Source organism: Electrona antarctica (assembly GCF_951216825.1).
Source record: "Electrona antarctica genome assembly, chromosome: 19".
Lineage (NCBI taxonomy): Eukaryota > Metazoa > Chordata > Actinopteri > Myctophiformes > Myctophidae > Electrona > Electrona antarctica.
Window position 1 is genome coordinate 5,731,038 of NC_136800.1, and position 12,314 is coordinate 5,743,351.

Below are 12,314 nucleotides of genomic sequence, written 5' to 3' on the forward strand. Positions count from 1 at the left end.
ACACTGCATTGGATTGAATTGAACCTGCAGCCATTGAAACCAACCAGCCGTTAGTGAAGACAATATGGTTGGAGATCATATACAGTCAGTCTGTCAGCTTGAATACTCAAACAGTGAGCTAATTGTTGGGTGTCATTTGATGTGCTGTGCTACTAGTACGTAAAGGTACGAAGGTGTTGGTTAATAACTCAAATGAGTGCATTTAATTTCTTATGGTTTACTAGACAGGAAGAAAACTGCTCTTTTTTTTCTTTAGACAGCAATGAGAAAGAAGTTAATTTGTGCATCCCCATTTTGGGCATGTCAAAACTTTTAACAAAATAGCAAACAGCCGATTCACAAGCTTGCAACACCTCCCATTCTTCCTATCGTATTGTGAGCTTGCAAATCAGCTATTTTAGCTACATTTTAAAAGGGGCTTAAGTGGTTACAAATACATTTGCTTTGCTAAAGTGTTAGCTCACTCACTGTGCCAATACTTAAGCTTGTTGACTGTATTTCTGCCTTTTAGCGCCTGCTAACCAGAGCAGTATACCTCGCCGGAACCCCAACCGGAACCAGATTCAAACCCGGAACCATCAGAACCAGAGCCAGAACCAGAGCCAGAACCAGAGCCAGAACCAGAACTAGAACCAGAGCCAGAACCAGAGCCAGAACCAGAGCCAGAACCAGAACTAGAACCAGAACCAGAGCCAGAACTAGAGCCAGAACTAGAGCCAGAACCAGAACTAGAGCCAGAACCAGAGCCAGAACCAGAACTAGAGCCAGAACCAGAGCCAGAACCAGAGCCAGAACCAGAACTAGAGCCAGAACCAGAGCCAGAACCAGAGCCAGAACTAGAGCCAGAACCAGAACTAGAACCAGAGCCAGAACCAGAACCAGAGCCAGAACCAGAACCGAAATCAGTACCGAATCCAGAGCCGAGCTCTGAGACGGCCTTAAAGGTGACCTCTGAGCTGGAATCTGAACCATCAGTACCACTAAACCAATCATCTAAAATCTGGAACAGAAATGCAGTAAGAGAGAGAGAGAGAGAGAGAGAGAGAGAGAGAGAGAGAGAGAGAGAGAGAGGGATGGATGGATGGATGGATGGATGGATGGATGGATGGATGGATGGATGGATGGATGGATGGATGGATGGATGGATGGATGGATGGGAGTGATGGATGGGAGTGATGGAGTAGAGAGAAATAGAGAGAGAGAGAGAAAGAGAGAGAGAGAGAGAGAGAGAGAGAGAGAGAGATATAGAGTATAGATTAAGAAAAAGAGGATAAAAGATGAAAAAGAAAGAAAAAGAAGAGAAGAAGAAAGGCAGCATGAAAGTATGACAAGTGGAAAAGAAGAGGGATAGTGGACGTGAAAAGAAGAGGGATAGTGGACGTGAAAAGATGATCAAGCAAAGAGAGACAGAGAGTGGAGACAAGACAGACAGACAGACAGACAGTTATTGACAAAACTACACAAAAACAGGACAAACTCAATGTTGCTGAAACTCAGTGAAAAACAAGAAAACAGTAACACACTTTTAATTCAAATTAGAAACAAAATATTAGGAACAGAGATGGAAATGTGGGAGAGAAAAGAGACAGACACAAGAGACTAGTAATCCAGATAAAACACCTATCGAAACAATACTATGGCATTTTTTGAAAATACACTGGTTGTATGTCAAAGCCTAAACAGGACATATGGATACATGTTGTTCTTAGTTTGCATTGACACTACCTCAGTCCAGTGTAAAATAAGGACAGGTCCAGTTTTCCAATAGTGTGTGTTAAAGGAGCATTCAGTGATTTGGGAAAAAAAACGGTCCACCCGGTAACAAGATGTGCACATGCACACGCTCTACAGTGGGGGAAGTACAACAGACCAACAGCACGTGCACCAATGCCAGCCACACTCGATCATGATTGGAGGAAGGCACCTCTCATCCTGATTGGATGAAAGCTTTGCCACCCAAAGTCCAAACCGAAACTAGGGTTTTTTGACCCCAGGGGCTCACTGGGGACAGGGAGGAACTCCTTATATGGTCAGCACACTTTATAGTAGGGAGGATTATCCAAAAAATAAGAAGAAATAAGTGATAGTTGAATTAAGTGAAATCACTGAATGTACCTTTAACTTAGCACTAAAACCAAGCAGGCTTTTGTTTGATTTGATGGCGAGGGGGAAGCAAAGGAGCCTAGTATAGACCCTGGGGGACTTCTAAGTGTTCCTTGTAAGGGACGTTTAAGTGGTTTTAATTAAAGGCTCTTGTTGAAAAGACAAAAGCATCCCTCTGGTGCCTTTAAATGTTATTGAGTTTTAATAGTTGAAATGTTGTTCTAACATTATTTGCCAACGTAACTTACAGGTATCCCAGGCTTGCCTGGGGGCCCGTTCAGGCCGTCTTTTCCAGCGGCACCGGGCGGTCCGCCATGGCCAGAAGACAGGCCTTCTCCTGAGCCCAAGGGTCCGGGGGGCCCTGGGGGCCCGGGGGGTCCGGGAGGACCCTGGTTACGAGAAATAAAGAGTTGTTGTCAGTGTTGATTTCGTCAACTAAAACTACCCTTTTCGACTGACGAAAACTATATAAAAATGAAATAAAAATGAAGCCAGCCATGATGACTAAAACTATGACTAAATATACTGACAATTTCGTCAACAGATTAAACGCGTTGCGGCGCGTTGGGTGCTTGTAGATCTGCTATTTTCAGAACGCAACCAAAGTGTAAAATATGCCATTACAACGCCATCAAGGCCCGCAAAAATTGTAAAACTGTAAATTTAGTCGACTAAAATCATATGATATTTAGTGGACTAAAACTAGACTAAGTAACACTAAAACATTTCAGATGACTAAAATATGACTAAAACTAGTTTTATTCCAAACACTATGACTAAACTAAAATCTAAATTTGCTGCAAAAACCAACACTGGTTGTTGTTGTTGTTGCACATCGCTGGGCTTTAGACAAGAAGTGTATGCATGGTTGTCTTGTCATTGTCTGCAGCTAGAACACACTGCCCTCTAGTGGTTAGAACAGGACCATTCCGTACCCGGAGCAGTTCTGTGTCACTGTCCAAGTCTTCAAACCCAGAGCCCAGGGCATCGGCTCCATACTGAAACACACACACAATAAGTTACAATTTAGGCATTTAGCAGACAATTTACAGTAAGCAAGGACAACACGAGGTAATACATGGGGGGGGGGGGGGGGTCCAAGTCAAGACCGAGTGTTGGAGGGGGTCGAGACTCGAGACCGACGGGAGGCGAGACCGAGTCGAGACTGTGAGAGCAGGCAGGCGAGTCAGCTACTTACTTAGTCAGTTACTTACTTTACAAGCTGTCTATAAGCGCCAGACAGCTCTCTTATAATGTTAATGTGAATGAGCTCCTCATCATTTGGGTATGATACATTTATGTCATTGCATTGTAGTGCCTTGTGACTCGAGTGGACGCGGTGCAGGGAATAGTCCCGAGTTCCTTGGTCCGAGACCGAGTCAAGTCCAAGTCAAATTATGTGCGAGACCGAGACCGAGTAAATGAAAATGTGGACCCGAGATTGGACTTGAGTCCTATAACACTAGGTAATACATCAAATGCATAGAAATAGTCGTCTAGGATCATAAGTAAACCAATAACCTATCATCAGTCTAACAGTAGAATATACCAAGAAGATCAATAATCTGTACATTTAAACTATACACACTATAGGCTATAGTATAGAGCGTCGCAGTCCCGCCCCCGACGAGCGACCCGGGCCTAAAATATTGTGTTTGTTGTCATGAGTTGTCACGATCCCAGTTGGCTTTGACCGAGGCTTACAGGACTTTAAATAAATACTTTATGAAACGTCTGTGGGAAAACTAATTGGAAATTGTCGTCCGGGGCGCTCGTTGTCATGAAAGGGGACGGGACTGCGACGCTCTATAGGATGTAGCAGAGATATGAAATAACTTTTTTAACAGATATTGTGATGTTTTTGGGGGTATTGTCTTGTCTCTGAATTCTACTCACAGGTACGCTGCGGGATCTTGGGGGTCCAGGGGGGCCGGGCAGGCCTGGGGACCCAGGTGAGCCAACTCCTTGGTCTCCCTGAATGACAGGATGCAGGTGGGAGGTTGTTGTTGTTTAGCAGGGAAAAAGAAGAAGAAAAAGAGCACAATTATAAAGTGAATGGAACTACAGTACACTGAGTACAGTAAGAAGATGAATACCCTGCTGAGAGACGACTCCAATGGGCTATATGCACACAGAATAACTCTTCCTACTTTCGGGCCACTTCCTTCACAGGTGTTACTGATGATACTAATTAAGGCTCTGTTCCATTTAGGCCTGGGCTATACCTTTTGCAAAATGGATATTTTTGCCCTCCGTTAAAAAAAAAAATATCCCTGCCCATACGACAGAGATATGTGTCCAGACACAAACGCAGAAACGCATTGAACACAGCAGGTTTCAATTGTAGGCTTTGCGACTGGACATGACCACAGTTTCTCTGTAGTGGTCCGCAATTAACCTATTGTTCAAGCTTCGCACTCGGCACCAATACAAATGGTGCCGAGTGCGAAGGTGGAATAGTGAGTAAAAATGTAAGTTTATGTAATATTTACAGTACCTTCTCTCCTTTGGCCCCAGCCTCTCCAGCCAGACCTGGAAACCCGCGGGGTCCTTTGTCTCCCTAGATGAGAACAACACACAATTAGCCCTCCGCTAAACCCCACCACAAAAAGCGACTGTTCAATGCCAAACCAAATAGCAACCATACTAAGGATGGCAAGCTTTCGTCACCTCATAGCTGTGACTGTCAGTGTTATTTTTGCATGGCTGTGTTGTTGAACACATACACGGCTTAACGTCAAGAAAGTTACACGACTGAGCCACCCCCAGGTGATGGCAATAATACTAATCAATCACCGTAGTTCCGTATTTCTAGTTTATTGAAATAATGTCATGCACATTTGTCCAGTGCATAGCCTACTGCAGGCCTGGTTGACTAGATTTAGAAGACATTTTGAAGCTCTTGCCACTGAAATGATTGATTATTGATATGGAGAAATCCCATCGTTTAATGTGCATCTCAATGGGTAAGAAGGAAAGCTTGCCATGTCTCCTCTCTTAGTAACCGTTGCTAACGTGCCTATTGGACAAGGACGGGTTGGGGAGGGACTTATCTAAGGGGCTAATTCAGAGCATCTGATGTGAAGCATCATGAACACTATATAAAAACAAAACAAGAACCAAGCTAGGACAGTCACAAGGACAGGACATGGATTGCAAAACGGGTTAAGAACATACCGGGACTCCTGCGTCACCCTTGGTTCCCTAAAGGAGAGAGAGGAAATGACAGAAAGAGCCAATGTTAACCCCATGAACCATAGCGTCACTATTCGAGGCATGGCGCGATAAGACACACATTTGGGGAAAATAGCAGATAGATTGACCCCTGGGGGACCCCGGTTAACAAAGTATACAGTATATATATATACAGGGTTTAATAGCACTCTCTACAATGACACGGAAGGTGTCTATGTTCTGCGGAAAAGAGAGAATCAACCAGGTGCTCGATGGAGGTGCAAAAAATGTTGCTTCAAAGATCAGTGGGACTGGAATACTGATGAAGAGGCGGCGATCCGAGCACTCAAAATGGTGTAAAAATTAGGAGAGGTTGGAAATAAAATCAAGGACATTTATTAGAAAAGTTTAAAAAGCCAACATGTTTCGACTCGCAAAAGGAGTCTTCATCAGGGCAGGTATGAAGTTATGAACCTATGTTATCTTTGTGTGATTACTGATTGCACTCTATGATCTGTCTGCACACACACACACACACACACACACACACACACACACACACACACACACACACACACACACACACACACACACACACACACACACACACACACACACACACACACACACACACACACACACACACACACAGGGGCACTGTAGGGTAAACGCAGAGGACAAATTAAATTAAAACACCTGGGGTAACTAAATGACAGTAGTAATAATCACCGATTGTCCGTCTTTCCCTGGCTGTCCAGTAGGTCCAGGTTGTCCTGCTGGTCCTTGTGTCCCCCGGGGGCCCGGCTGCACCTGGGGCTCATCCAACGTCCCGTGTCCAGAAGGAGAAGAAGAGGTACCCGATGGGCCAGGGGGACCCGGTGGTCCTTGGTCCCCTCTTGTGCCTTTTGGGCCCCTATAGATTCTTTGACCCTGGAGAACAGAGTGGAAACAGAATATGATATTAACGTTTTTATCCCCCCGGAACACGCACGCGCACATACACGCACGCGCACATACACAACATACACGCATACACGCACGCATGCACGCACGCATGCACGCACACACACACAACAATATTTTGACCTTTGAACTTACATCTCCTCTCTCGCCTGGTTCCTCCGTTTGGTGTGAACCTGCTGTGCACAGGATATGATGTCATTAACAACAGCCAGAAATTGAAGCCTTTACTACGTAATAAGATTAGAGCACTCGCCTTTCGCACCACAAGATTCTGGGTTAGATCATGCGCACCGTCAACTCAGCGTATGGAGGCTTTTGGTGCTGGTGACCACCGCTATCACCGAAAACCTCCAACATGACGTCACTGAGCTGCGGTGAAGAGAAAACCACCGCTCTCCCCATAGTCCTTCTCTCTGTTTTTACCAACGACCGGAACGGCGCTCACCCAGACTCGCTCGGCGCCATGCACCGACTACTACATGACCCAAGTATCCAAACCATGTACTTTTAGAGACAATCGGGGAACCTTTCCATTTTGTAAGTCTGTCAATATTATATATTTTCTTTTCACATATCAACCTTTTCTTCCCTAAAATAACACCCAAGATGTTCATTGTGAAATCTAACAATTTCATTGCGTTATCAACCCACAGCGGAAATACAGAACAGTTGGAGTTTGCATGTGTTCCCCGTGTTTATGTGGGTTTTCCTCCTGGTACTGTGGTTTCCTCCCACACCAAAAGACATACAGTCTAGTAACATACAAGTAAGACACGTAAACGCAGGAAGCGAATGAAGCTGTTGTGGCAGTCTGACACACACACATACATACACACACACACACACACACACACACACACACACACACACACACACACATACACACACACACACAGACCTCTGTATCGTTCCAATTTCCCTCTGGTGGCGGGCGGGTGGTGTTACAGCGTGACACACACACACTCAGACAGACAGACAGACAGACAGACAGACAGACAGACAGACAGACAGACAGACAGACAGACAGACAGACAGACAGACAGACAGACAGACAGACAATTTCGGCCAGCTTCTATAGTTAGTGCTCACTTCGTTCGCAACTAGACTGCATGTGCTCCTAACCAAGGTACTTGCATTACAACTGGAATGGGCTACATGCACACACACCATTTTGAAAAGAACTTGGCCCCATTCCCTACTACCATCACAGTTCCCTACTTTCCTTCACAGTCCTTCACAGAGTCAGGGTCACTCACTGGAAAGCATACAAATGGAAACCAAATGGACAATTGGGTCCATTTGGTTCCATTTGTACACTCTCAGAGTTATGGGTGTCCTTGAAATTAAAAGTCTGATTAGTATCATCGGTAACACCTGTGAAGGAAGTAGAGAAGCGGCCCGGAAGTAGGAAGAGTAATTCTGTGTGCATCTAAGCCAATAGGTCCCTGAAGATCACTGTACTGGTGCTGTACACCAATATATTACTTAGGATGGCTCCAATGCAGATGATACATTTCAGGGAACCACCTAAGTACATTTTTGAGGTTTTTAATAAGTGCTATTAAGCACCCTTTACGTGTGTGTATTGGTTAGTAGTAAAAAGCGCTTCGGAAAAAAACCTCTTAACTCCATTGGACCCTCAAACTGTCTGCTAAAGCAACTAACTCCACCACCTCTCCCTCTCTCATGCAAGTCATTGACAGTATATAAAGTCACAACACCAACTTTGATGAGGCAGTATTGCTATGGTATGTGTAATACGTAAATATATATATATAAAAAAAAATAGTTGTAATGCCTCACATACCTGTAAGCAGCAGCTCTTCATTGGCCACTGTTGGGGTCAGGTGACCAGAATACTCATCTATCTCCGCCTCTGGAGCCTCGGTGGGAGGGGCTAACACTGGAACACTGTCCTCCTGACAGACAGACAGACAGACAGACAGACAGACAGACAGACAGACAGACAGACAGACAGACAGACAGACAGACAGACAGACAGACATCATATAAATGGAAAGAGATATTTAGACAGATTGAAAAAATCGATATGGAAGTTGTCACTCACTTTTTATCCTCAATATGTACTTTGCTCAGCCAATCAAATCATCACTATGGGGTGATCAGCCAATCGAATCATTGCTAAAATTCACACACAGTAGGGCCCTCAAAAAAAACTGTTGCTGTGTGTCTGGTGTTTTACTCCACTACGATTATGTGACAACTTTAGCTACTAGTTACTTTGTAGATTTTGATTATTACAAAACATACACTAACCCCTTCAGCCCTGCATTTTGGATGCAAGCAAGCTTGCAATGAGTTGCGATGCGATACGCATTGGGAGCTTGTAGATCTGCTATTTTCAAAGGATTTGCATACCATTTGTTATCTTGAAACGGGACATTCTGCAAAATGAGTCTATTGGCACTTTAAAGTACATTTGGATGCCAATACTTTTGTACTTTCACTCAAGTACATTCTGAATTCTGGACTTTTACTTAGTGGAGTATATTGCAGTATTGATACTTCTACTTAAGTAAACAATGCGAGTACTTTTTCCACCACTGAAGCTTGGCAACTGTGTACATGGCTGTCTGTCCGCCACGCAAGGCTTCAATAAGCCTATCTCACAGAATTTCCCCGCCCCCCTAAATACGCCCCCTTTCGGGGTTAGTGGTGATAGCGTGACGTCACTCCATAGACGCTACATGTTAACAGAGGTAATTTAAGAAGTCTACAACTTTTGTTTTCTCAAGGTAAGGTTTGTTCTATCTGTTCGACCTGATTTACCATCTTGTTTGCTTCATAATAATATTGGTCTGTCACATTTTTACATTAGAAAATGTACTTAGATTCTCCAGAGAAAAAAACGTGTAAATGCTCATGTTAAAGACACCACTATTTACCGGAAGTGGGCGTGGAAAGCGGGCTGTGAGATAGGCCTGTTACTAACTAACACTGTGTTTACATTATGGCGGCTGCATTTCCTTCTGAAGCTTCAAAGTCAGCGTTCATTATGGGATGTTTGGGGTCAGGCTGACTTCCTGGTTGTGGGAGGATAAAACGGACAAACGGAACACCGAACGCACGCACGCACGCACGCACGCACGCACGCACGCACGCACGCACGCACGCACGCACGCACGCACGCACGCACGCACGGCTGTTGTATACGTTTCCTTCTGATTAGGAGTACCGTAGGTCAACACGCGATACATAATTTAAAAAAAAGCACTCTTGAAGTCACTGGACGTCTCGGTTTGGTGTGTCAGGAAGGAAATGAAATGACAGGGAATCCCGTCATGTCAAAGGTTGACGGGTGGTCAGATGTCGGCCCAATCCGTCACTATAGATAGTACTGCCAGAGAGAGAATGTGTGGCCATCACTTCTCCCACTCATCTCCATCCATCCATCCATCCATCCATCCATCCAGCCAACATCAGTCTTTCTTTTTTTTTTAATATTTTTTTATCCCACGATTTTGTAACCCATTTTTCACCCCTGTGTCAATTATCTAATGTGATCCTGGGCTCTACACACCCTCCGCCAACCTAGTCCCCATATATGGGGGACATGGGGAGAGCAACGGACTTGAACTCATGCTTCCTTCATGCCTGAGTGTCCAAGTTGCTCCTTTACACCTGACAGGGGGGAGTTTCCCTGGTTGGACGTAGCGCGTGGAAGGAACACGTTATTCCAACCAGTTCCTTTCCCCTCTATCAGGCGCCCTGGCTGGCCAGGGGGAGGCAGTTTGTTTAGAGACCAGGATTACTGCATGTTTTTTGTGAGGGTACCTACCCTAGGGGACACGGGGAGAACATGCAAACTCCACACCGAAAGGCCCTTTCGCCAACCCCGCCTCGGGTATGGGCACTGATGACGCGGAGGAGGAGACACGCCGCCAGCACCCACAGCGCCCCGAGCGGGAATCGAACCCAGGACCTTCTAGCTGTGAGGCGACAGCACTACCAACTGTGCCACCGTGCCCCAACATCAGTCTTTCAATGATGCATCCATCCATCTTACCCAGGGTCTGTTGTGCTTTCTGTCTTTCTTCATCATTTCTTCTTCCGTCTCCCTGTCGTCCAGATCACCGTCTCCGCTGACATCACCCGAGGCCTTTAGCAAACATGGCATCACAAATTCATTTCAAGGCAAAAACTAGTTCTGCGGGAAACATGTACTGTACATATATATGGAAGCAAAAGGCTTTGTTTATAATGACAGAAAAGCCCTGAAACAGGACTGTCATAATCATGACTGCCACGCTTCCACTTCAGCCTGTTTTTTGGGACCGCTACATTTACAGTTTATGTACATAAACGTTCAGATCTCAAATATTAAGTGCTCATCCCAGGTGCCACGGACGTTAGAATTTTCCTGGGCCAGCTATTAGCGCCCGTGCGTTCCACGTTGTTCCGCATCGTGTACGAGCGTCATGTGAACCACGGCTAGAAACAAACTAGTAATTTAACAGGCACCAAATGTCATGATGATGATGATGATTATGGTGCTTCCTGTCATGACTTAAGCATCTGAAAGGTCAACCACCAGTATACGCTGGCCAGGAAGTGAGGAGTGATGACACTTAACACGTTTCCATCACATTCATCATGAGACTCAATTCTGATTAATTGAATACACAGGACCACAATGCAAACAAGCCCTTAAGTTCTTATAGGGCTTGTTGTGTTGTGCTTTTAGCATCATTGCATAATTGTACCACTGTACTTTTTTTTCTTTCTTTTTTTGAAAACTGTTCAATCAATCAAAAACCACCAACTCCAGCCAAGGTTGACTGTGCAATACGCCCCCCTGACCACTAGGGGGTACTGTTGATTCATACCATCATCACCTAACACCTCTCAATCTGTCCACAGTGTGTAAATGGTAAATGGTGCCTAAATGGTAAATAGTCTGGTAAATGGTATATAGCGCCTTTATCCAAGGCGCTTTACATAGATTGTGCATTACATCACCCATTCACACACATTCACACACCGATGGCAGCGGAAACCATGCAAGGCACCAACCAGCATATCCAGCACATCGGGACGCACGTGTGTGTGTGTGTGTGTGTGTGTGTGTGTGCGTGCGTGCGTGCGTGCGTGCGTGCGTGCGTGCGTGCGTGCGTGCGTGCGTGCGCAACACTCACATAGGGGTCATCCTCCTCACACTGCTCCTCAGCTGCTCTTGGATCGTCTTTTATCACCAGCTGCTGGATCGAACCCTGATGAGAGAGAGAGAGAGAGAGAGAGAGAGAGAGAGAGAGAGAGAGAGAGAGAGAGAGAGAGAGAGAGAGAGAGAGAGCAAATACTGTCAAATATATGTATTCATATTATTCCATAATGAAGTCAATAACACAACATTAAAGTGACTTGCTCTTGAATGGAGCTGGATAAAAAATTAAATAAAAGTTTAAAGAAACATGAGAAAGGGTCAGTACTGTATCTCCTTTTTCAAGGTGTTAGCTTAGCCATTAATGGTACTGAGAGCTGGAGAGAAGCCTGCACATCAATGATGGCTGTGGCTTAGGAGGTAGAGCAGGTTGTCCAATGATCCGTGGGTCGGCAGTTCGAATCCCGGCTTCTCCTGTTTACATGTTGAAGTGTCCTTGGGCGCTTTGAGTAGGCAACAACTTTCTGGCCTTGACACTTGACAGCCCTAACATCCAAACAGAAAGGTCCTATCTGATTGCATTACACAACGTTAAACTCACTTTGCCACTCACTGTATGCATGCCCATACCCTCTATAGAGTCTATACTTTTACAAGCCTCATCCCTATTAAGCCTGATTATACTTCATCGTACCTAATTGTCACATGCTGAACACAGCAGATCTACAGGTTCATCTGAGGCATCGTCGTATGATGGTGCATTACAGGAAACCTTGTTTTTGTTGGTCACTCCCTTTCAACACCCCCCTCTCTCTCTCTCTCTCTCTCTCTCTCTCTCTCTCTCTCTCTCTCTCTCTCTCTCTCTCTCTCTCTCTCTCTCTCTCTCTCTCTCTCTCTCTCTCTTCCATATATTGGCGTTCTCTATTTTTGAGTGGTGCAAGCCACTCCCTTACGG

General features: G+C 45.1%; 1 protein-coding gene across 1 annotated transcript in view; it reads right to left on the reverse strand.

Annotated features, from left to right (window-relative positions):
- Nucleotides 1-12,314, reverse strand: part of col15a1b (collagen, type XV, alpha 1b) — a gene marked incomplete at its 5' end in the record, with an annotated part of 81,564 nt that overhangs the window by 30,549 nt on the left and 38,701 nt on the right. The window contains 10 exons of the mRNA XM_079530326.1: nucleotides 2,352-2,492; nucleotides 3,039-3,101; nucleotides 4,000-4,077; nucleotides 4,601-4,663; nucleotides 5,281-5,307; nucleotides 6,007-6,207; nucleotides 6,376-6,413; nucleotides 8,048-8,159; nucleotides 10,268-10,360; nucleotides 11,397-11,471. Coding sequence (XP_079386452.1) covers nucleotides 2,352-2,492; nucleotides 3,039-3,101; nucleotides 4,000-4,077; nucleotides 4,601-4,663; nucleotides 5,281-5,307; nucleotides 6,007-6,207; nucleotides 6,376-6,413; nucleotides 8,048-8,159; nucleotides 10,268-10,360; nucleotides 11,397-11,471 — 891 coding nt within the window. The remainder of the gene's footprint in view (nucleotides 1-2,351; nucleotides 2,493-3,038; nucleotides 3,102-3,999; nucleotides 4,078-4,600; nucleotides 4,664-5,280; nucleotides 5,308-6,006; nucleotides 6,208-6,375; nucleotides 6,414-8,047; nucleotides 8,160-10,267; nucleotides 10,361-11,396; nucleotides 11,472-12,314) is intronic.